Below are 26672 nucleotides of genomic sequence, written 5' to 3'. Positions count from 1 at the left end.
GCACGTTAGGTCATTTGTTTAAAAGTTTGCATATGTGCATAACCTCCACCCCCACACGCACACGCACACACACACACACACACACACACCAGTACGAAGACATATTTCAAATTTCAATTAACCCTGAAACCATTAGTTCTGGTATTTTTTGGAATAAAGGAGAAATCCCCATAGACTGAGGTAAATTCGTTTTGTTTTTATGAAGTGATTGGTAATGACCTGAAATGCTATCGAGTTGGTAGCGCGTGTAAGGAAAAAAATCTCTAAAAAAAATAAATATGAAAAAGGCAGGTGAGTTAACGCTGTACAAAAAATGTGCATAACGGCCAAAAATAAAGTTTGCGCGACCCCATCCCATCCCACCCCACCCTAATACAGAAAAGTAATTAAAAAATGTAAGCATAAGAATAATACAGTCAATCCTAAAACCATCGGTTCTGGTGTACTTTAATGAAGGAGAAATCCTTCTAGCCTGAGTTATTTATATGTTGTTATTGGTTATTAAGTCAAGAAATGGTGCCCGTGAATAAAAGGAAATGGGAAAAAGTACAAAAGCGCGTTAATCAATCCTAAAACCAATGTTTTGTAATGATTGAGGAATCGTTCTAGACGGAGACATTTTTTCTAATGAGGTGGTCTAGAAGTAAATAATTAAGCCCTACTAATAAAATGAAATGTAAACAACAACAGTAAAAAACTATAAGATAAATAATAATTATTAGAATGAGTGCAACTGTAGTAGTAGTAGTAGTAGTAGTAACAATAATAATAACAACAACAATAACGGAATGTAGGGCTCATGGCTAAGTTACCACATAAGAAATGTGAGATCGGTAGGAAAACCAATTTATAATCGGGATTTATCAATTTTTAGGGCCATGGTTGCGTGTGCTGCAACTTTATTGAAGTCGAAAGTAGGAGTGTATCTGTGGGACCATTAAAGGTAAATTTAACGGGATTGCCGATTAATAGAAAGATTTCACCAATCCACATTCCTACATAAAAATGAAATCCGGAAAATAACGAAAAAAAAAAGAAATGGAAAGAATCTTCTTTTTTTTTTCTTCTTTTTTTTTTAGTGTAAAAATGTTGGGGAAAAAAATGGTAATCAAGCAACGTAAAAGTAAGCGTGGGATAAGAATTAATATTTGTGGGAATATCGCTATCGGTTAATTCCGTGGTGCGTTTCGCCCAATAGGAAGCATAGAACGGAAAGGCATGGTAAAATTCCATTCCAGGTTTTTTATGCAACTACGAAGTACAGAAAACCGAAACCAGCGTTCGTTTGTTAGTGTCCCTTGTGAACGATCATGGAACGGTGTAAGTGGTGACAGGAATTAAAGAGAAAAGATTTTACTACTTCTATTGATTTTAACCGATTTGGGCAGTGAACTCTCAGCAGAAAAAATATAGGAATCTACGATTATCGAGGAAGTGGAGAGGTAATATGACTATAACACACCTCAGATATTGTGCTGCAGTTTGTGCATATTACATTTGCATGAAATGTCTTGATTTTTAATCCTATTAAGGTCAAAATCTGAGCGGAAAAATGAGTTCATTATATGTGTGTGGGGGGTGATTAGTGTTAAAGCAGGTTTAAATTTATTTAAGAATGTCATATTTTTTCAGCATAGTAAACCAAAATAAAGAAACATAAAGAGACGGCTTGAGAGAGAGAGAGGGGGGTAGAATTTTTAATATAAAGATATTACACATAATTTCACTTCCATTTAACTTTATATGACCCCGAGCAACGCCGAGTCTTCCTGCTATTTTTAAATAAGTCCTATTTGTACCGCTCAACTACCCATTTTCATTTGACAGCTCAACTACCCATTTTCAGTTCCATTTTTACGATATTTTCCTTTTTTTATTTATAGCGACATATTTTTCTGTTTGCCTCCTTTCTTTTTTCAAAAGAGAGATTATATTCTCGAAACATCAAAGACTTTAATTACCTCTGTTAGTTCAAACAATAAATCAATTTTAATTATTTGTATTTTTGATTGATCTGGAATGGATATACGAAGATAGTAAAAAAAAAAAAAACTCTACAAGGCTCCATTTTTCGGTTGTCCATTTTCCTAATGCGTATTGTTCCGTGCAGAGTGGATTTAAAAACTAACAAAATTATTGATCAATGATGACCAATCCAGAAAAAAATGACAGAAATGTTGTTACATCGCAAGTAAAACCGAAAAAGGAAGGAAAGAAGAACTTGGCTTTAGAATCATGCTTTGGTGACGACAGGACCAAATCAACCAATTGACAGTTCATGTCGTTTTCATGTAATTTATGATTTTTTTTATGTAAAATTATTTTTTTTTTTTTTTTTTTACATAGGCGTCACCACTTATAAAGGCCGATAGGCCACTCAAGGATAATGATTAAAGAGTGTAGAGTAGTCAAAAGGATAATATAGTAATCGATAGTAATGGAAGTTCGGTAAATTTGTTAACTTAAGTGGAACGGCTCATCAGAAACTTGTCCACGTTGGACTTGAAGACAACCATATTATAGACAGCTGGAAAGCAGGAAAACGGAAGACAATTCCACAGGCGTGCAGTTCTAAGAAAGAAGCTTTGATCATGGAATCTATGTTTTGGTTTAGGCACAGATAAAGAGTGGGGAAAATTATTGATAACGTTTTCAGCTAGTCTAGTGTTTCTTGTGAAAGTTTGGCGAGGGGGGGACCATAGATTGAAGCTCAGTCGAACACTTTCCATGAAAATAACGATAAAGCAGAGACAAACTCGCAACATCTCTTCTGTGAGATAGAGGTTGCAGCAGAGAGAAAAGGCCATCTCCCATCAGGCCACAAAGTCTATTTTGAACCCTACCAAGGCAGGACAAGTCCTTTCTAGCAGCTCCTGCCCATATGTGGCAACAGTATTCCATCCTTGGACGTATCTGGCTCTTATATAGATAAAGAATTGCATCAGCAGTGAGATATCTACTGTATCGATAGAAGGATCCCACCATTTTTCCAGCGGCCTTGGCAACAGATTTGATGTACGTGTTCCATTTAAGATCAGGAGTAAAGGTCAAGCCCAGAAGCCTGTCAAAACTTGAGACCTCCCCAAGACGAGAGCCATTCATTTTAATTGATGCCAGATGGGGTCAGAACGTTGATGATGTAAAGATAGAAGCTTGGTTTTAGATGCATTAAAAGTAACCAGCCACTCCTTTCCCCATTGTACAATGTGATCAAGATCAGAGGAGAGAGAATCGGAGAGAACTTGGTCGTTTATTGTCTTAGATGTGCTACCATAGATAGTAGTGTCGTCAGCATAAATGTCTACGAATGATGTAAGGATGTGATTTGGAAGATCATTAATGTAGATCAGGAAAAGAGTTGGGCCCAGGATTGACCCCTGAGGAACTCCAGCATTAATACTGCAGGCCTCTGATTTTTGTCCATCGACCACTACTCTTATGAGCCTATTAGAGAGAAATGATTTAATGATTGAGAAAACATTTCCAGCTATACCATAGCTGGAGATCTTGTGAAGTAAACCTTTATGCCATACCCTATCAAAGGCCTTTGATATGTCAAGAGCAATTGCCCTAGAAAGGTTGCCTCTGTCAAGAGATTCGCTAATCCTATGAGATATAACTGTAAGCACATCTGCTGTAGATCTAGCAGAACGAAAACCATATTGTGTGTCACTAAGGTTATTTTTGCTGAGATGGTTGATTACTTCTCTATTTAACACAGATGTAAATCACTCAAGACAAGGCATGAGGCCACTTGATGTAAGTAACTAACAAAAACGAAAGATGATTATCACAAAGACAGGAAACATCTATTGATTTTAATTTTGAAAAGACTAAGGCTGTAGAAGGAAAACAGTGAGCAGAAAGAGAGTTCCGCAACCTTGAAAATCTTGGAAAGAAGCTACTGGAATAAGTAGCTGTATTACAATGAGATGTCAAAACAGCGAATTTATGAAAACCACAGGAATATTATATCTTCTACAAGATTTATTTTTATGATGATCAAACGAATTTCATGTTTTATATAATATTCATGTATGAAAAAAGAAAATAAAAAAAAACAAATTAAACACAGGAAGAAATCATCAAAAACGAGGGATTTACAGGTTTATATATCAACAAATGTAAAATCTCTTTTTCTGAAAAACACGAAAATATTCACTTTTTCTGATGTTCTTTGGTCCGATTTAAACCAGTAAATGTTTCGTTTTTGATGATTTCTTCCTGTGTTTAAACTTGTCTCCGCTGCGTTTCATTTTATGATACATCGTGTATTTTATCCTCGTAATGTGTGTGCCGTATTTGCTTACCTGTGAAGCTTCTTCATAGCAGACAACCAGGCAGTTTGGGTTATCTTTTATAATCTTCCACCATTTGTTCATGTATTCAAAATAATCGCCAAACGCGACTAAAAAATAATGGTAAATATTATTTATAAATTGACATGATACGTTTATTAAGGTGATATCGCAATATATAACACGTATACTGCAAAGGCGCGCCGTTATTGAAACTTCAATTTAACTTGTAACTTGGAATGAAATATCAGAACGTTGTAAATTCAAGATGTTATAATGTTACGATGAATATTAAAAAAAAAATGGATGACAATTTATAACCGAAGTGCTGGACATTGATTTGTGATCGCCTTATTAATAGCTTTATCGATGAATAAGAATCACAGGTGACTCGAAGTCTGCAGCAAACAGTGTCAGTTAAAAAAAACCACATTAATACAAAAATGTTCCGCTTACTAAACCGGTCTTCTATGTTTTTAATTAAAAATAAGTAATCAAATTGGCGTAAAAGAAGCTTTATGAGTTTTTCTGGCGTCACATGGTTTTAAAAAAATACTTCGCAATATTTTGCATGAAACCCGTGTGTATTATGTTTCTTAGGGTGGGGGATAGAGAGAGATAGACGTTTTGATAAAATAAATTACTTTTGTCCAGATAAGGCCGGGTAGCCCTGCTATTTTATTTATTTATTTTTTTTATATATATATATAAATACGGATTTTTTTATCGGACAATGCCTACTGCTAACTTCACATTTTTATAGGTTACTACGAAAAGACAGGAAATAAATCAAAGATTTAATTAGGATGAAAAAGAATTTAGAAAAGTGACATGTCTTTAGATTTCCATGAATAAATGCGGAACTGAAACAATAAAAATGCAATGGAATGTTAGTCTAATGACGTAATTTTTAAAGTATATTTTGATTTTATGTATGACGTTGAGAAGAAAATCCTTGCTGAGCTTTTAATTTAATTCCAAATGATGTATTTTCAAACATGGTTTTGTAAATTCTTCCTGGCTTCGATGCCCAAAATAAAAATTAAAAAATAAAACCCGTTTCCACCACTCTGCCGTCTAATTTTTTCCAACTGCAAAAACACAAATCTCTGCTCACAAAAGTCGCTCCTTCTGTCACCAAATCCTAAATCGCAAAGTCTCTATAAAAATCAGACTTTTATGCTACAATCAGCAGCATCTCATTTGCATAAAGCGATCAGTTGGATTGACATAAAACCGGAAAAGCAGCCATTTTCTTTTCTTTTCTTTTGTCTGCATGGGACCGCACAAGAAACAGATGTGTACTGATTTTTTAATGCCTTTTAATTATAGTTTTGGTTATAATACCTTTACTTAATATATCATTTTAAAGAGGGTTTTCCACTCTATCTAATTGTTTAAATTACAATCGTTTTAAAACAATTGTCTTCTTTTCAGAACGGTGAATACAACATGGAAAGAAGCAAATTCGCACAATTTTCTTATTTCAATTCAAGTTAGGCTGAAAAGATGCGGAAACAACTCGCGATATCAACGAAGCATTTGGCCTAGAAACCACTAATGAACGCACAGTACAATGGTGGTTTAAGAAATTTAGTGGCAGTGACAGGAGTCTTTAAGATGACCAGCGTAGTGGTCGGCCATCGGACGTTAGCAATGATCAATTAAGATCCTTAATCGAAGCCAATCCACGCACAATTCTTTGCGAACTTGCTTATGAATTAAATGTAACGTATACGACGATTTCCAGCCACTTGAGAGAGATTGGAAAGACAACAAAAAAACTTGATAAACCGGTGTGTTACGAATTGGACGACAACCAAAAGAAACGCCGTTGTGAAGTGTCATCTTCCCTTCTTTTACGCAACAAGAACGACCCGTTTGTCGACCGGGTTGTGACCTGCAATGAAAGTAGGTATTTATGACACAGGCGATGCTCAGTTCAGTAGTTAAACGCCGATGAAGTTCCACGACACTTCCAGAAGCCAGAGTTACACCAAAAGAAGGTCATGCTAACTCTTTGGTGGTCTGCGACCGGTCTCATCCATTACAGCTTTTTTTTTTAATGCAGGCGAAACCATTATGGCAGAGAAGTACTGTCAACAAATGGATGAAATGCACCAGAAACCTCGACAACGCCCAACATTAGTAAACAGAAAAGAAACAATCCCCCCCGCCCTCATGACAATTCCCGACCGGACGTTGCTAAACCGACTCTGTAGAAGTTGAACGAATTTGGGTTACGAAACTCTGCCTTATCCGCTATGCTCTCCAGACCTCTCACCTAGCGACTGACACTTTCGCAAGCATTATTGAATGTTAAGTAGAAGTAGAAAATTTATTGGATTTTAAGTAGAAGATTTATTATACATCTACAGGTAAATTTAAGACAGTTCGCTTTTTATTCTCAACAACATTTATTTTACGAAAAGAAATTGCATAACATCGAAACAATAGGGACAATGGTTTTTGAACAAAATTTCTACATTGTAATTCAATATTATTCATTATATAATCTTGTGTATTTCGTTTGTTATAATCATTTTATGTTTCAAATAATCATTTTATGTTTCAAATAATCCCTGACTTTATTTTTAATATTTTCATATGCTACTATGAAATTTGATTCCATGTACCTCAATCGAAAGATTTTCTCAAAGTCTCATAAAAAGAAGGTCGTAAGTTCAATCCCCATATAAGGCAATGCATTCTCATTTCTCTTCTATTAGGCAGAGCATGAAATTTACAAAACAATATTCGAAAAGAAACTGATTTGTCTTCACATTTGCTTTCACATTTCTGAAATGTCACATAAGTATAAACAATTTCTTTTTGCAGAGAAATATACATTTTTATGTAAGCTAAGATGTCCCAAAGTATATGACATCATAGATAAAGATCAACAAAATCAAACTCACGTTTCTTTTCCATAAATAGCTCAAAGAAACTGGGAAACGTTCCGTTATATTCTGACGCTATTAATCCAAATGAATGTTTGTAGAAAGAAACGACGACATCTTTTGGGTTCCGGGCTATAAATATGATTTTGTTCCGAGAAAGAACCGTTTCGGGAAGGAAATGTGGTTGGACGTGTGTATTAAACAGTCGTGGCCGGGGTAGTTCTGCCAATTTGTTGGCCAGCAAGAATTCTAACATGTATTCTTCTTTAACACCTTTAATCCTCTCGGCTTTATTCCTGAGTAGCATACTCGTCACTTCCCACATCCAGTGCGTACCTAAAAAAGAACGAATAACAATCAGTGGAACATTATATGGTGGTATTTAAAAAAAATACTTCATATATTTCAGAATTTTTTCATGGTAGTCTCACTGTAATTATTAATTGAAAATAATCAAACAAATTAAATAAAATCAAAACATGTTATCTGTTTCATTAATACATGATTGACCCGTGGCGTGAAGCCCTTGGCCTTGGTACGGACATTTTTGACGGTGAATGCGACTTTGGGTATTGCTAAGAAATCACGCTGACAATTAATATAAATTGTTCATAAAAGTTACGTCATGGCGAAAGAAGAAAAGGAAGCCTATTAAATGCGCGGATATAAATGATACATTGAGCAATATTAGAATTACCAGTTAGCAAGCTCTAACTTAATGTAGTAAATGCTCGTCTGGGCTTCATTCAATCTATGCCCCCCCCCCTCGCAAAGCTTTTACGAAAAACACTCGTTTAGCCAAAACCAATATCAATAATTTCCTCCACTCTTTATCTGTGCTTAAACCTAAACGTAGATTCCATGAACACAGCTTCTTTCTTAGAACTGCACGCCTGTGGAACTCTCTTCCGTTTGCCTGCTTTCCAACTGACTACAATCTGATTGTCATCAAGTCCAACATGAACAAGTTCTTGATGAACCGTCCCCCTAAGTAATCCAATTTACATAATTTCCATTACTTATGTTTACTGCGCTATAATTACATTGACTAATGTATACCAATTAGCCCCTTATCCTCGAGTGGCCTTTGGGCCTTGATAAGTGGTGATTCCTGTGTGAAAAAAAAGATAGAGTATTAATAATGTAGATAGAGTATTGTAAATGAATAAATCAAGGAAAACCTAATTAAATAACAAAACATTTATCGTTAATATTATATAAAAGGAACTCTGTGTGTATGAATCCGTTCCCTATGGACTCCGAAACGGTTGAGTTGATTTTTATGAAATTCCATACAAATGTACGGTTATCTTTCAGATGCAAGGTTCATTGTTTACTTGCGGTTTTAACGATGTAAGATTCCGTTGTACGGAAGACCAAATCGGCCAAAATGTCTATGATGTTTTTATTAGCGCTTTTCTTCGTATTTTTAATAACATTTTTTTGCACCATTTACAAGTTCTTTTTACAAATAATTTTTTTAATACTGTAATAGTAAAATAAAGATACATTTATTAATTATACGGAAAAAGTATCTCGTAATGTTTTCACACGAGATTTTTTTCCTGTTGATTTCTCTTTTTTTTTTTATATTAAAATTGATTTAAAGTGATTTTCAAGCCTTTAACATGACGGAGTTTATAATGAAAACCAAATTACCGTTAAAATTAAAATAATCTTTATTAGAAATTTGTAACAAAATAACAAAATTATAAAACTATTAGATTAAAATTGAGAACTTTTAATTAAACAACGTGAACATTTTATAATGAGTGTTTTCATGAAATGTATTTTTAATAATAAAAAAGTGAACTTTTTTTTACTTAAACTTCATAAAAAAAACGTATCCAATATAGAATTTTACTAAAATAATTTTACTATTACAGTATTAAAAAAATTATTTGTAAAAAAAAACTTGTAAATGGTGCAAAAAAATGTTATTAAAAAATACGAAGAAAAGCGCCAATAAAAACATCGTAGACGTATATTATCATTTAAACAGTATATCAATTTAAATATTTAAATTCAGTAAATAAATTTAAATATTTAAATTATGGCCGATTTGGTGTTCCGTACAACGGAATCTTACATCGTTACAATCGCAAGTAAACAAGGAACCTTGCATCTGAAAGATAACCAAATGTACTTTATGGATCTGGCAGTGTTTTTTAATAGATTTTTTATCAGAATGTCTTTGATAAGTATCGATAATCGAAAATATCCGATGAAAGAATGAACAGGCAATTTTGACATCACAAGTGATTTAAGAAATTTTATCACCGCACAACGCACAAGCAGAAAAGTCAAGCATATAAAATCAACAGTAATTTCTTTGATAAGATTTGTGTTCGAAATGAATGTTTCTGTTTAGAGCACAATTGAACCATGATACTTGACATTATTTTTATCATCATTCAATCCCGGACAAGTTCGGATCTCCCTGTTAGTATAAGTATACATTTACAAGAAAATAAAAGTCGTTTTTAGTAAGACATGTTAATTTAGGAAAGTTTACACAACTCATGTGTTTGGTAGGAAAATGTTCTGTGAATAAGCAGACAGAAAGAGTTGGGCTGTGTATGTACACACACATACACACACACACGTTAGTATGAATATGCGAGTGTGAGTACTAGAAAATGTGGCACTGTGTTCGTATGTGCTGTTTACCTTGTTCTAGTCGGTGCGTGCGTAGATGTGCGCGAACAGATAAAACTTGTACGTGAGTCTTGAAGTGTTATTTTTTATTTTTTTATTTTTTTTTTTTTTTTTGCCTCTCCCAGCCAAATGTAGAGGGTGCAGTACGTACATTTTTTATATCTGATTTTGTTTAGTAGGTCACTGCTTTTATAAGTTTGGTTAACTTGACATGGACATTTTGGGTTTAAAACGATTTTCACGGGTTGAAAAATATCGAGTTTACATGTTCCTGTGAAACTCCTGCTTGATTCTTAAAATGAAGGAGAGAGCGAATATCAACAAAGAAAAGAAAGAAAGAAGATAGCTATTCAAATCCTTCGTTTTTTTTGGGGGGGGGGCGTTCGTGATAATTGTATCTTTGTATAAGTCATTAAAGGCCACATCGATTTCATTGTAAGCAAGAGAATTGCCTACGTTGGATTAAGCAACCGATCTAGTGGGTTCTATTATACATGAATATGTGTAGAAACGCAGTGGCTGGTTACTTTTAATGCATCTAAAACTAAGCTTTTATCTTTACATCATCAACGCTCTGATCCCCATCTGGCATCAATTGAAATGAATGGCTTGCGTCTTGGGGAGACTCCGTGTTTTGACAAGCTTCTGAGATTGACCTCTACTCCTGATCTAAAATGAAACACGTAAATCAAACCTGTTGCTAAGGTTGCTGGAAAAATGGTGGGATCCTTCTATCGATCCAGTAGATATCTCACTACTGATGCAATTCTCTACCTATATAAGAGTCAGGTACATCTAAGGTTGGAGTATTGTTGCTACATCTGGGCAGGAGCTGCTAGAAAGATTTATCCTGCCTTGACAAGAGTTCAAAATAGACTACGTAGACTGGTGGGGAATGTCATTTTCTCTTCCTTGCAACCTCTTTCTCACAGAAGAGACGTTGTGAGCCTATCTCTGTTTTATTATTATTTTCATGGCAAGTGTTCGTCTGAGCTCCAGTCTATGGTCCCCCTCGCCAAACATTCACGAGAAACACTCGTCTAGTTGAAAACACCATCAATAATTTCCCCCGCTCTTTATCTGTCCCTAAACCTAACCATAGATTCCATGAACAAAGCTTCTTTCTTAGAACTGCACACCTATGGAACTCTCTTCCGTTTGCCTGTTTTCCAGCTGACTACAATTTGGTCGTCTTCAAGTCCAACGTAAACAAATATTTGAACCGTATCCCTTAACTAATCCAATTTACCAAATTTACACTACTAACGATTACTATGATAATGTCCCATTTACTACTGTACACTCTTTAACCCTTATCCTCGAGCGGTCTCCGGGCCTTGATAAGTGATGATTTTTTTGTAAAAAACAAAACAATTTGGTTTCAGCTTTGGCTTGGGTAAAATATTGATCTTCTTTTCAACTATTAATCAACAAGTAATTTTTGACAATATGTATCAAGTTTGAGAATAAATTTAAATGGCATGAAAAGTGAAAAAGTTATTGTTTATCTGAAATGATTGTTTATGCGTTATTCGATGATCGTCTTCGTGATCGCGCTACGATAAAATAACACAGGATGAGCATTTGATGTGAATTAGTTTGTTAAATAACGAAAGAACGTGGAAATGTATGTATAAAAAAGCAGCTCCGTGTTTTCAATGCGTGCGAACGTATACTCGTTTTCAATAACAAAATGAACGATTCCTTTTGTTGATATAAAAACAAAAATGCCGTTTGTTTGACACTGACAGCCTGTGGTTATGGAGATAGAGAGACAGGGTAGCAGGTTGTGGTGGCGACAAAATATACGAACAATCCTCTTTTGACAGGAGAACTTTCTCTCCGACTCCTGCCTCTGACCCGAAACACTTTTTATCATCATTGCATAAATCAGAATTCCTATTCTTTCTTTGTTCTAGCATTGACGTCTTTCAACATCACCAGTCGCAAACTGTAACCCTTTCTTCCTCAGGGGCCGTTCTTTGTGCCGTTTGCTGTTTTTTTTTTGGGGGGGGCGGTATCCATTATCCAACATCTTTCCATTACACATTTTTCCAAAATGTTCATACATTTTTTACTCCACTTCTCTTGTTCCCCACACCCACATTGTGGGTACACTTGATACAAAACAGAAAAAAAACAAAAAACAAACATCAGTCATTATCCACATAATGGAATGAAATTCATTTCAAGCTTTCTTTCGGTTCCATGAACACCTTATTTTACCTATATTATTTTTCTTAACTTATCATGTACTAGGAGACATTACGACGCACGATCATTGGTGGTAATCGCAACTCAATTTTTAAAATTGGCATCGAGTAAATGGTATTCGATAGTAGCTTGCGTGCTTCTGCTCAAGTTTTAATTCTATTTTATAACTTTGTTCGCCATTTCAACATGCTCTGGTTCAGTGACACGCAGAGACTTATTTCAGGGCAGGTACTCAAGTGAAAAAAAACGGCAAAAATATAGTAATGAACGCATCTCGGTGGGGCACAGGCCTATAATATATTCCTCTGAAAAGGGCACTTTTTAAACAGGAGTAAAAGGGGCAGGTGCTTGGGCACCCCTAACCCTCCCCCCTCTGCATGTCTCTACTCTGTTTGAAACGGAAGTCGCTACAATATCTCGCATATGTCAATCATTGTCTGACCCAAACGGAGAAAGATTGTTCTTTACCGGGGCTCGACTGCCTTACGGAACAAAATTCTTACTCATGCCAGACATTTCCTTTTTTCCTGTTCTTTTTTAATTTTCCTGGCTTCACTGCTATTCTTATTTATCTCTGTATCGACCGTACTTTTATCCATAAGACCTGAAGGTGTCACAATTACGTGACTATCCGCGTCTATGCTATTAACGCCTCCTGACGTCATATTACGTGTCAAAATACGGCGCTCCATCAACGGAACGTTAGACTCTTCATCGGAATTCTCACAGTGCTGTCGACACTTCTGCATTTGGGGTTGTTGTATCTTTAAATTCTTAGTGTGGCACGGAATACGTTTACCTATGTATCCGTTTATCTCCTAAAGTGAACACGTCCAGAAATATTTTTATTTTATAGCGTGAAATGTCCATTGTCCTCATGGTATTGTATAAGTACTATTTGCCTAAGATGCGACGATACGTATAATCTAATCAGTGATCCGTCATTGGGTTGAGACAAGTAATAAAATATTTCGTCTATTAATATCTATTTTCTTTATTCCATTTTGGATGCTCTGTAATTCTCTCTCTCTCTCTCTCTCTTTCTCTCTCTCTCTCTCTCTCTTTCTCTCTCTCTCTCTCTCTCTCTCTCTCTCTCTCTCTCTCTCTCTCTGTCTGTAATACTGCCACGTAGCGTAGAAAGAGGAACCCCAAAAATCGTCTGGTCATGTTAGTTCTCAGCGATTTTTTTCTAGGCCGATTCTAATCTCGCTCGGCTCCGACTCTAATCTCTCTAATATATCTCGGGGACCTCTGAGCCGCCAAATGACCCAAACTGGACACTTTCCTCAACAGTGGGAAACTTAAAGCTGTTCGTAAACTGTTCCTAACTGTCGTAAACTGCCACAAAACTCATTGCAATTCCTAAAACTGCCCGTAAACTAATTTAAATATATAAATCTCTACTGTCCGGTCCTTTTGTCCCAAATCATTTCCACACCTTGATCAACAACCCCATTTCAGCATTGTGTGTGTGTGTGTGTGTGTGTGTGTGTGTGTGTTATTGCTTCCTATATCTTTGTTCTGTTGATAAACTTATTCCTGTTTTTTGTTATATGTTTCTATTTTTTTCTTTTTCACTTTCCAACGCCTGATGAGGGGAACGTCGATAGTATAATATTTGTTCAAAATAGAAAAATCCTCTTTTGCTGGAAATTGAAACATGTCATTTCATTGAAAAGTGGAAAATGTTCTAAAATGCCTCAAATGGTTTTGTCTTGAGTGGAGATCAATTCTTGCAATAGAAAAATGATCTAAAAAGGAATAACAAAGAAATAATCATCGCAGAGCAATGATAATCATCAGATTACAAACATTAAATATAGTTGTCCCAAGTAAAATTTAGCAATATAAATCTAGTCAGAGAAGCTTTGAATTATAAAGAAATCTGGGTAAAGAATGGTAATATTAATTAATCCAGTCAAGGTCGATAGTGATCCTCTTCTCGTGTAAAGACGAAAAGCTATGACTGAAAAATTTTAAGAGATTCAGTATACCTGGTACTTGATGTGTTCATTTTTATTACCCCTGGCTATAAATATAATCGTTCAAATTGTTCTGATCATACTCACTACAACCATGCTAAAAAATATTGTTACATTTTTTATATGCGGTGAAGCAAACAACACAAACGAAGCAATACTATTTCAAATTTGAAAGCGATTAACAAGATTTATGTATAACAAAATAACCAAACCTCAACCTCGAAGTTCGTACCACGTGTGTGCGAATCTTTTTGTGCGGGATGCGTGCATGTATCGAGAAAGATTCAGCTTTAACGATAAAAAAAATGCTATTTCAAGTTAGGTCGAGGGAAACCAACTGTAAAAATTATTATTTCAAAATAATGCATGGCGCATATAAAGATGCGAGTAGACAGACATATAATTTTATGGGTTAGTTCTTTAACCAGAATTCTTGAGCACTGTTACTACAGAAACAATTTTACAGCTATCAGGGAAGCAAGATTCAGCAAGGAATTTGTTATAGAATTTGAAGAAGACATGGGCCAGCTCATCAAAGCATTTTAGCAACATCAAGACTCTTTTCTCATTGTTTCCGATTGTTAGTTTATAAAAAATATATATTTAAAAAAAAAAGATAGAATACAATGGTTGGAATGAACGGCTCACTTTACCTCTTTTATTACGTTGACCTGGCTTAGATTTCTAGTACCATCTGCCCTTAATTGAATATTTCCAACTACGAATAATATTATAAAAAGTACTTTGAATCAACTCTACATAGTGCGCTGTGAATAATATCACCAAAGCGGATAACTATCCAATAAATAAAATATTTTCTCTTATATCGTACAAAAGAGAACGATAAGACAGAAAAAACGTAGATAACTACTTTATTAAGTAGTAGAAAAGGAACGACGTATTTACAAATAGTACGTGTTCGTACAAGCCAATGTTAATGAAATACGTACTCTCTTGCGTGTTCTGCGCAACTTCTTTTATATCTCCGGGTGACCTGACTGAAAGTCATGTGATACGAGCTACCTCACAATATCTCCCCTCAGTGTTTTTATATCTCTTTTACATCATATTATTTTTCTTTTTGATATCTATTTAAAATAGATCTATTTAGTAAAAGAGGCAGGTGCTTGGGGACCCTAAGCCCCCCCCCAACCCCCTCTGCACACCCCTGTTCTGTTTGAAACGGAAGTCGCTATAATATTTCGCACATGTCAATCATTGTCTGACCCAAACGGAGAAAGATTGATCTTTATCGAGACTTGACTGTCTTACGGAACATAGTTCTCACTCATCCCAAGCATTTCCCTTTCTTCTCTTTTTTTTTTTTTTTTAAATTTTCCTGGCCTCACTGCTATTCTTATTTTTGTATCGACCATACTTTTATCCATAAGACCTGAAGATGTCACAATTACGTTGGGGTACGTTTACTCGTATGTTTTTTTAGTATTGGTGAGAACATGGGTACATCAAACATATAAATGACATTCACATGTTCTTCTCGTCATTCATTTGTATTTGAGTATTTTTTTTTTCATTTGGTTAATATATCTTCGTACTTTCTATTTTAGTTGTTTTATAATGTACATCATATTAACAATTCTTCTTTCGAATACTGTTTCTTTTCTTAAGTAATAATTTAAGAAATAATTTTTTCGCCTGGCCTATAAGTTTTATTTAAGGTATTATTTATTTCCTTGGTTTCCGTTTTCGAAGGGATCAATTTATCAAAAACTGAACGTACTTTCCTAGCAAATATTAAATATGCAGAGTACACGTTCGCGTCAGTATTAACATTCGGTGTTATTCGATAAGTAGTTAAAAATTTTTGTAATTCTTCATTTTCTGCTTCAACACTATTTGCCTTTTTTATCGCTCTTTTGAATACGTTATTAAACCTCTCAACCAAACTGTTTGATCTTGGGTGATAAGGCGCTTTTTTAGGTTATTTATCGTATTTTCCGGAAATTTTTTAATTTTTTTTTTTTTTTTTTTTTCGCAAATTGTGTTCCATTGTCGAATATAATAGTTTCTGGTACAATGAATCTTGTGAACAGTTCCTGTAAGCTTATTGTGTTTTTAATTGTTAGTGTTTTGCACTTGACAGCTTTTGAACTGTCTACTACGACGAAAATGTATGTTCCTTTAAACTATTCAGCGTTGTCAGTAAGTAGACGAGACCACAATTTGTCTGTCTTAGACCAATGGCTGAATTTTACAGCAGTGCCCTTGCTACAGACGCAACCTCTTGCATAATTGCACCAATATTTTCAATATCCTTATCCATCTGTGGCCAGTATATGAAATTCTGAATAATTTCATTCTACAAATTCCCGGATATCCGGTGTGAAGATCTCATAAAATTTTCTTTATTAGCACTTCGGGTCCTACTACCCGGTCTCCATACATCAATATGTCATTAGAAAGTGAAAAATATACTGTTCGCTTTGTTTTTTGTTTGTTTTTTTGTTTGTTTTTCTTTCTTTCTTTCTTTCTTTGATATCATTGCCTCTGAGATGGGTATATATGCTGATGACACTACACTCTATGGCAGACACGACAGGAAGACGAATGAACACATTTCTAAAGAAATGGCAGAAACACTAGAGAAAGACCTCCAATCTGTAGTGGAATGGGGACAAAAGTGGTTGGTCGCGTTCAATGCTGCCAAGACTAAACTAGTTTCATTCAATAATTACAAGAAACCCTCTCTACCACCCATAGCAATGGCCAACGACTCTTTATCTGAGAGTCCATCTTTCAAACTCCTTGGCCTAACGTTCGCAGGAAACATGAGTTGGAACAATTACATTGAAGGCATTGCCAGGGCCGCTGCAAGAAAGGTAGGCTCTCTCTACCGTGCTAGAAAACTACTAACACCCGAAAGTATCCTGTACCTCTATAAGGCCACCATTCGCCCATGTATGGAGTATTGCTGCCACATCTGGGCTGGTGCATCTGCTACTAGTCTCTCGCTCCTTGACAGGGTTCAAAAGAGAGTCGCAAACCTGATAGGCCCTGAACTGGCATCTAAGCTTCAGCCTCTGTCCCATCGACGAAATGTTGCATCCCTCTGCCTTTTCTACAAGTATTTTAGTGGTGAATGCTCTGACGAACTGCAATCACTTGTGCCCCCACGACGCGAGCACCCTCGACAAACCCGACAGGCTACTAGATCCCACCCCCACACTGTAGAGATCCCTAGATGTAAAAGATCTTTTTACTCCAATAGTTTCTTCCCCAGAACCGCAAGACTCTGGAATTCCATTCCAGGTCCCTGCTTCCCCAACAGTACTGACGTGCAAAAGTTCAAGTGTAACGTGAACCGACACCTTGCTGCCCAAATCCCTACATAGTACCCCAGTAGTTGTTTCCCCTGATAGTAGCCCCCTACACCAAAGTGGCAATTTGCCTTGTTTGGGGTGAAAATGTAATAAAAAAAAAAAATAAAAAAAAATATCTTAACTGCTTTTTTGTTTCATTTATGAACTTATATATTTATAAGACTTTATATATTATTTTTATTGGATTTTTTTTAGATGAGTATTTATTTATTTGCGAACTGTTATCCTCATCTTCATAGTTGTTGTTTCACCACGTTTCGACCAACTCACCCTCTGACCTTCTTCAGGTGGTTAACCGCGATGGGATAGGAATGCGGAGTCTCGTAACTGTATTTTTTTTTTTTTACGTGGAGTTCACCATTTATCAAGGCAGAATGACCACTCGGGGATAAGGGTTGTTGTGTGTACAGTAATCAAAGGGATATTGTAGTAATAGTATTGGAGAATTGATAAAGTGTCATTACTTAAGAGGGCGGTTCATCAAGAATTTGTTTGTGTTGGACTTGAAGACATCCAGGTTGAAGTCAGGAGGGAAACAGGCAAGCGGAATAGAGTTCCACAGGCGTGCAGTTCTAAGAAAGAAGCTTTGTTCATGGAATCTACGTTTTGATTTAGGCACAGATAAGGAGTGGGGAAAATTATTGACGGTGGTTTCAGCTAGTGGGGTGTTTTTTGAAAAAGATTGGCGAGAGGGGACCAGAGAATGGAGCTCAGACGTGCACTTGCCATGGAAATCACGATAGAACAAAGATAGGCTCGCTACGTCTCTTCTGTGGGAGAGAGGTTGCAGGGAAGAGAAAAGGGCATTCCCCCACCAAGCCACGAAGTCTATTTTGTACTCTGTCAAGGCAGGATAGGCTGTTTTTAGCAGCTCCTGCCCAGATGTGGCAGCAGTACTCCATCCTTGGACGTACTTGGCTTTTCTATAGATAGAGAATTGCATCATTAGTGAGATATCTTCTGGAGCGGTAGAAGGATCCCACCATTTTCCCAGCAACCTTGGCAACAGACTTGATGTATGTGTTCCATTTAAGATCAGGAGTGAAGGTCAAGCCCAGGAGCTTATCAAAACATGGGGCCTCCTCTAGACGAGAGCCATCCATTTCAATTGATGCCAGATGGGGATCAGAGCGTGTATGATGTAGAGATAGGAGGTGTATGTTCAGTAATTACTGCCTTCCATAGTTGTTGTTGTCTCACCACGTTTTTGCCAACTAAATCGCTGGCTTGCTTTGGGTAGGATTGAAACCGCTATCTTTAGACAGTGCTCACTTGGGACCGTAAAGATACAGTTACGAGACTCAGCATTCCTGTCCTGTCGCGGTTAACCATCTGAAGAAGGCCAGAAGATGAATTGGCCGAAACGTTGTGAAACAACAACAATTATCAAGTTTTGTTTTAAATTTTATATCTTTAAGAGTAACTGGCAGTTCTTTTTCTGAATTATATAGAACGCGTTTCACGTCCATCTTGGACCTTAATCTAGCAAATACCATCTCCTCTAAATTTTGTGAACTTTGCATGACATTCTTTTTCTTTTCCGTTGATGGAAATATTTAAGCAAGTTTCATCGATGAATTTTAATCTGTTTCCGGTAATATTTCTTGCAATTTTAGGAGGTTAATTAGTGTTCACCTTTTTGTAATGTTATGACCCTTTAGGCTGTGATCATAGCGTAGAATCTGTGTTAACTGTGGCAAGCAGCGCCAAGGGTCAAACAACATTATTATTATTATTATTATTATTATTACTAGTTGATTCGAGCGACGGCGGGTCGCTGGATCAATTATTATGATTAGAAGAATAAACAATTACACTGGGGAAAAATGATTGCCATATAGTATTGCAAAAGGGATGTGAAAATAGAAAATAGATGTAAACATGATTTTGGGTTTGCATAAACAAATACCTAGATTGGGGTTACATCAGGTTGGTCTGAGACGCGTAATGATGTGACCTAATACGTGATGTATGTAGATTTGTGGAGATTCTAGGCAGTAGTTAGCTGGACATCAGAGAGAACGGACGACTCGAGATGACGTGGGAACGGCGTCACTTCGGACAGTCAAGATGTAAAGAACGTGTAATCTCTGAAATGCCGACCAGATCATGAGAATTAATGTTCATAAAACACAACTATTAAACATGTACGTCGTTATGGAATATACTCACATACAACAGATGACACATTTTATAATATATATCTCCCACCTGACTATATAACATTTTTGGTTTTTCTTTTCTTTTTTTTTAAGTCTCAACATAAATTATAAGTCTAATCCAGTATCTACCTGGAATTTTAAGTCTAATCCAGTATCTTTCTGGAATTTTTTTATTATCATTAAAACCGATAATGTATTTTCTTTGAACTTTCTAATTTATCTGTACGACGTTTTTATATTTTTTTGTTGTTTTTTTTTTCTTATCTAGTGCCTTGTTTTTTATCGCATGAATATTTGCTATATCATGTTCTTTGATTTTTACATTGTTCACTTTCAAGTTTATCATTCTTTGGCATTCTTCTGTTAAATTTTGAAAAGTAATGTTTTTATTCGGTTCCATCTTTGTTAATAACGGGTTACTCGTTTGTTTACTGTTGCATGAGGGACTGAACAAGAGTTTTCACCGGCTGGAGTTACGCCCCCTTACCGGTGTACTCATGTTTGAGATATGTAAATAAAGACGCCATTTATATAGAAGCTGATCGGTTGTTATGTCTTATTCAATCTATTCACATCCTCGATAATGACACATGGTGGCCGCGAGTGGGATAAAGATATGTCTAAGTAAGATGTACAAAAGGATAAGAAGCGGAAAGTTATTTGCAGAAACAGATAAGTAACTTTATTGTTCTTGTTTAAAATTGTAATTCGTACGTACGTCACGTGGAAGAAAAAAAAAATGTCGGATGGAAGCATGGAAGAAACAAACAGACCAGTGGCTGGCATAAGACCACCAGCGCCCTTATGTATGGAAGATAATTTATCGGCGAACTGGAAGTTGTTTAAACTGAAATGGCATAACTACGCCATTATTACGTGTTTGACGAGACAGTCATTACAGTATCAAACGGCACTTTTGCTTCACACGTTGGGAGATGACGCATTGAAAGTTTATTACGGATTTCAATTTCTAACACCTGAGGATGAAAGAACACCCACCGAAATTATGCAGGCATTCGATAAATACGCTATAGGGGAAACGAATGAAACCTACGAGCGTTACGTATTTCATTCTAGAAAGCAAGGAGAATCAGAGACTGTGGAACCCTTTATTACGGCACTACGGACGTTAGTAAAAACGTGCAATTTTTGTGACAATTGCGTTTCATCAGTAGTCAGAGATCAGGTAGTGCTGGGAATACACAACCCACAGACACAAGCTGAATTATTGAAAATAAGACAGTTAGACTTACAAAAATGTATTGACATTTGTAAGCTGTCTGAAAATGCCACGGTCCAGTCCAGAATCCTAAGGCCTGAAGGAGTGAATAAGGTTGATTTTAAACCGAGGAGAAAGACATTGGCTCAAACTGACAGAGATTGCTGGGCGTGTGCACTGCGGCATGGACCGAGAAAAGAGTTATGCCCTGCATTTGGCAAGACCTGTTATCAATGTAATGGGAAAAACCACTTTGCCGCGAAATGCAAAGTATCAAGGAAAAAGAAGGTGCAGGCTGTCAAAACCCAATATGAGGACCAGGAAAACGACAGTAGTAGTTCAGACTATGGACAGGTAGACAACATAACGATTAAGGAAAAGGTGAATGCTGTGAATCAAGAGGTGATAAAGGCGGAAATGATGGTGAAAGGAAAACCAATTGCTTTTCAGCTCGATAGTGGAGCGTCCGTGAACATATTGAATGTGAAACACGTGATGGGAAAAACACTGGAACATTCAAATAAGACCCTTGTCATGTGGAATGGAGCAGAAGTGAAGCCGTTAGGAGAGTGTCGAGTTAAAATGATAAACCCCAAAACTAGACAGAAATATGCAGTTAAGTTTGTCATTGTGAAAGAGGATTTCCATCCTTTACTGGGAGCAAATGCAATCCAGAAAATGGAACTCGTCACAATCAATAACGACAAATTCAAAATGGTCGCCAAAGTTTCCCAAATGAATGAATCCAGCACCCAGTACTCGGACAGCATTATCAATGACTTCAGAGATGTATTCAAGGAAGAATTGGGTCAATTACCAGGAGAGGTACATTTGCAGGTGGATCCAGGAGTAACACCAAATGTTGCAGCAACACGGAGAATACCAGTGGCACTTAAAGACAAGCTAAAAGTCGAGTTGGAAAAACTGGTTAAGAAGAATGTTATTGAACCAGTGGGCGACCCAACACCATGGGTAAGTGCGTTAGCACTGGTAACTAAGAAAAATGGAGGCCTGCGGATATGTATAGACCCAAGACCACTGAATAAGGCTCTGAAGAGGGAACATTTTCAGTTACCTACACTGGACGATTTACTACCAGAACTGGCTGATAGCAAGGTATTTTCTACCCTAGATCTACGAGATGGATTCTGGCATGTAAAATTAGACGAAGTCAGCAGTCGCTTAACAACATTTGCTACACCATACGGTAGGTTCCGGTGGAAGGTTTTACCTTTCGGTATTTCTCCAGCTCCAGAGATATTTCAAAAGACCCTTTTTAACAATGTGTCCGATTTGGAGGGGGTGGTTAACAAAGCGGATGATCTTCTGGTGATTGGGAAGGGTAAAACGATGGAAGAAGCAACAATTGATCATGACCTAAAACTCAGGAAACTGTTGCAGAGATGTCGTGATCGCGGGATGCGATTGAATGCTGGAAAATTGAACTTACGACAAACGTCTATATCTTTCCTGGGACACATAATAACCAGTGATGGTTTACTTCCTGATCCTGGGAAGGTAAGAGCCATAAAAGAGATGCCGTGTCCAACAGATGTGAAAGGAGTGCAACGATTGGTTGGATTTGTGAATTACCTGGCAAAATTTCTACCACACATATCTGATGTGATGGCCCCAATTCGAAATTTAGTGAAGGCAGATGTGCCATGGACATGGTCCCAAATCCATGAAGAGGCTTTTGGGAAAATGAAAGAGTTAGTGAGTGAGGCACCAGTGTTGAGGTACTATGACCCCAACAAATCTTTGGTCATCCAATGCGATGCAAGTGAGAAGGGCATGGGGGCTGCACTATTACAAGAAAGTCAACCCCTAGCCTATACCAGCCGTGCACTGACCGACACAGAAACTCGGTATGCACAGATTGAAAAGGAACTACTAGCAGTAGTCTACGCATGTGAACGGTTTCATCAATATACGTTTGGTCGACAGATAACAGTGCTAACCGATCATAAGCCACTGGAGGCGATTATGAAAAAAGAATTGGTGAAATGCCCAAAACGACTTCAAAACATGCTGATGCGACTACAGGCTTACGATGCTACAGTTCTGTACCATCCAGGTAAGAAAATGTTCCTTGCAGACACGCTATCAAGAGCATACATTTATGCATTGAGCAGTGAAGATATGGACGATGAAGATGATGTCAAGGAAGCAGAATATATTCCTGTAACAGAGAGAAGGCTGCTTGAACTGCGCTCAGCCACGAAGGAAGACAGAAGCATGCAGCAGTTACAGCAAGTAATTCTGGAAGGATGGCCAGAAGAAAAAATACATCTTGACCCAGAGGTGAGACCATATTTTAACATGCGGAATGAAATGACGGTGCAAGATGGTTTAATTTTCAGAGGAAACCGGGTAGTGGTTCCACTGACACAGAGGGCGGTGTTGAAAGAAAAGCTGCATTCCACACACCTGGGAGTAGAAGGATGTTGCAGAAGAGCAAGAGAATGTTTGTATTGGCCAAATATGAACAGTGACATCAAAGACTATGTGTCAAAGTGCCCCACATGTAGAAAATATGAAGTGGCCAACCCGGCAGAACCATTAATGGTCCATGAAGTTCCTGACAGACCCTGGGCGAAAGTGGGAGTAGATCTTTTTAAGTTTGCAGATAGAGACTATCTGTGCACAGTTGATTATATGAGCAACTTCTGGGAAATCGATCATCTTCTCAATACACAAGCAAAGACAGTGATAACTAAACTTAAACACCATTTTGCACGACATGGAATACCAGACCAGGTCGTAACTGATAATGGGCCTCAGTTTAGTAGCCAGGAATTTTCTACCTTTGCAAAAAAGTGGTGTTTTACACATACACCTGTCAGTCCATACAATAGCAAGGCAAATGGCAAAGTGGAATCTGCGGTAAAGATGGCAAAGAACCTTTTCCGGAAAGCAATGGACGATAAGGCTGATCCATACCTAGCAATGTTGGATCACAGGAATACGCCAGCCAAAGGTCTCTTATCACCAGCTCAGAAGCTGATGTCAAGGAGAACAAAAACACTTCTCCCAACCAGGGAGGATTTACTCAAGCCAGAATTGCCCAAAAATCTGAGAAAATCAGTGAAGCAAGACCGCAGGAGGCAAGAACATGCTTTCAACCACAAAGTAAAACCACTTAAACCATTGTATCCTGGAGATGTAGTACGGATGAAACCACACATAAATGGTCAAAAGGAGTGGAGAAAAGCTGTTGTATGGAGGAGACTGGATGAGCGATCATACCATGTAAAAGTGGATGGGGACTTATATCGACGGAATAGAGGAGATTTGAAGAAAACTGCAGAGACACCCCCACTCACATCAGGAATACACCAGCCATATGAAGTGCAGAGCGAGTTACCCAAGAATACAGGGCAGAGTACAGAAGAGATATATAACTCAGAACCACCTCAATATGAAGGTGAAATAAGAGAAAACCTCAACCCGACCCCATCCCCAACAAAACCAACTCCGGAAAGGTTGCGGACAACACGGTCAGGAAGAATAATAAGAGATCCTGTGAGATTCAAGGATTTCACAACATAAGTGAAAGGGCAGAATAATCCCTGTTAGGTAGGAGGGTAGTCAGCCCAAGGAATGCCTAGATCACTGTGTTTTGTAGACTGTTTTAATTCTTATCAGACTTTTTGTTGTGTTTTTTTTTTTTTTTTTTTTTTTTTTTTTTTTGTTTGTCTTTATCTTCTGTTTTTATTATTGAGAAAAGGGAAGATGTTGCATGAGGGACTGAACAAGAGTTTTCACCGGCTGGAGTTACGCCCCCTTACCGGTGTACTCATGTTTGAGATATGTAAATAAAGACGCCATTTATATAGAAGCTGATCGGTTGTTATGTCTTATTCAATCTATTCACATCCTCGATAATGACACATTTACGACGCGGAGGCTAAATATTAGACATTTAAACATGTCAAACGTTATCTCATTTAACCGGAACTTTTCACATTATCTATTTACTGAATTATACGACGTTTATTTATTTGTTTATTTTTTTTTTTTTTTTACCCCCATCACAGTTTGTATTTTTTGCTTTGCGCATGTAGTATAAGAATTTATGTCCTTTGAATCCAAAAGCTTGGCATTTTTTTATCATTATTTTGAATGGGCAGTCTTCATATAAAAGTAATTCCCCACATCTGTAACATGAACTTTAAAATAAGTTTTTTATTGCATTGTACCTTGTTCTTTATCGCGTGAATATTTGCTATATCACGTTCTTTGATTTTTGCATTTTCCACCCTAGAATTCTTTGGCATTTTTTAGTTAAATGTTGGTGAGTAATATTTTGATTTTTGCTTTATCTTTGTTAGGAACCGTGTCCTTATTTCTTTTCCTGACACACGGGTTAAGCCTTGTATAAATATTAGACATTTAAACATGTATGATGTTATCTCGTTTAAGCAGAACTTTTCACAATATCTATCTACTGAACCGGCATAGATTGTATGATTCTTCGATTTTTTTTTCATCAAGTTTAGTAATTGTCATTGATTATTATTGAAAAGTGAACTTGGTTCGCTAAATATCTTCGTTAAAATATTTTTGTATCATTTCTTGGGACGTCACTTTTCCCGAGCACTTTGGCAAGATAATGTTTGTATATGTTACGTGTTCGACTGGCTTGAATTTTCCTAATAGAAATCTTTTTTTTTTTTTTCGGCTTAGATTTATAGTATTTTTCTCCCAATATTTCTTGGTACCTGCAAAGGTATGCTTCGAATGTGATTTCTTCTGGTTTGTAAATAAAATCGTCGACTGAATTTATTATCGACTCTTGGCAACACGTATTTGAGTTTTCAGATTGATATCGTTTTTTTGTTAAATTGTTCTATACGACGCAATCACGTTGATACACCAGTTCTCCTCAGATCACCGAAGTTAAGCAACGATGAGCCTAGCCAGTACTAGATGAGTGACCATTTGGGAATGCTATGTGCTTTATATACCGCGCCGACGCATAGAAATTTCCAGGGGGCGCGTTTAATTCACCGAGGGAGATACACCTCCAAATCAAAATGAAAAGCAACGAGAGACTACCGCCTTTGTCTTCCTGAGATTATCATGGCTCTACAATTTGTAGAGACATGGTCGCAGACGCTGTGAGTTTTGCAGACTTACTCCAGGAAGCTTTAAAAGATTGTCCAACCAATATAGCGGAAGAGAGATGGAGACACATTCGCGAGGCCATCTACAACTCTGCTATGGACACCTTTGGTAAGCTGGAAAAGAAGAATCCAGACTGGTTTGAAGCGGGGATCACTGAATTAGAGCCATTTATCTCAGCTAAATGCATTGCGATGCTTGAATATAAAAGAGACCCTTCTGAGAAGACACTCGCTGCACCCAGGAAGGCCAAAGGTGACGCCCAGAAGACTACCAGACGCTGTGCCAACAAATCCTGGCTGAACCTATGTTCAACATTCTGCTGAAACGTTCATGGGATGGATGCAGGACTGAAGGTGACCTTCGACCCAAGTATAGCTAAGACTGCACCACTGAAGTCAGAATCAGGCAACATCATCACTAACTGCAGAAAGAAAATGGAAAGATGGGCTGAATACTATAAGCAGCTATACTCACATGAGAATATCGTCACTAACACAGCAATTGAACGCATCCCAGCTATGCCAGCCATGGGTGAGCTGGATAATCCCTCCTCCCCTGATGAACTCATTGAAGACATTGACAACCTCGCTAGCGGTAAAGCTCCAAGTGGTGATGGTATTCCACCTGAAATCATCAAGGCCGGCAAAAATACAGTTCTCCTTTATCATCTCTATCAACTTCTACTCCAGTGCTGGGAAGAGGGTTCGGTTCCGCAAGACATGCATGACACCAATATTACAATGCTTTACAAAAATAAAGGTGATCGCA

The 26672-nt window shown here is 37.1% G+C and overlaps 1 protein-coding gene across 2 annotated transcripts in view; it reads right to left on the bottom strand.

Annotated features, from left to right (window-relative positions):
- LOC145292192 (sulfotransferase 6B1-like) overlaps window positions 1-26672 on the bottom strand; it is a 58228-nt gene that overhangs the window by 7345 nt on the left and 24211 nt on the right. For both annotated transcript variants that reach the window (XM_080138496.1, XM_080138497.1), the window contains exons 2-3: window positions 7217-7534; window positions 4311-4408 (exon numbers count right to left, since the gene is read on the bottom strand). In XM_080138496.1, coding sequence (XP_079994622.1) covers window positions 4311-4408; window positions 7217-7534 — 416 coding nt within the window. The remainder of the gene's footprint in view (window positions 1-4310; window positions 4409-7216; window positions 7535-26672) is intronic.

The sequence above is a fragment of the Euprymna scolopes genome, chromosome 13, assembly GCF_053919585.1.
Source record: "Euprymna scolopes isolate OS-2025 chromosome 13, ASM5391958v1, whole genome shotgun sequence".
Classification (NCBI taxonomy): Eukaryota; Metazoa; Mollusca; class Cephalopoda; order Sepiida; family Sepiolidae; genus Euprymna; species Euprymna scolopes.
Note: the sequence above shows the minus strand (reverse complement) of the source record. Positions and strands in the feature narration are given on the sequence as shown.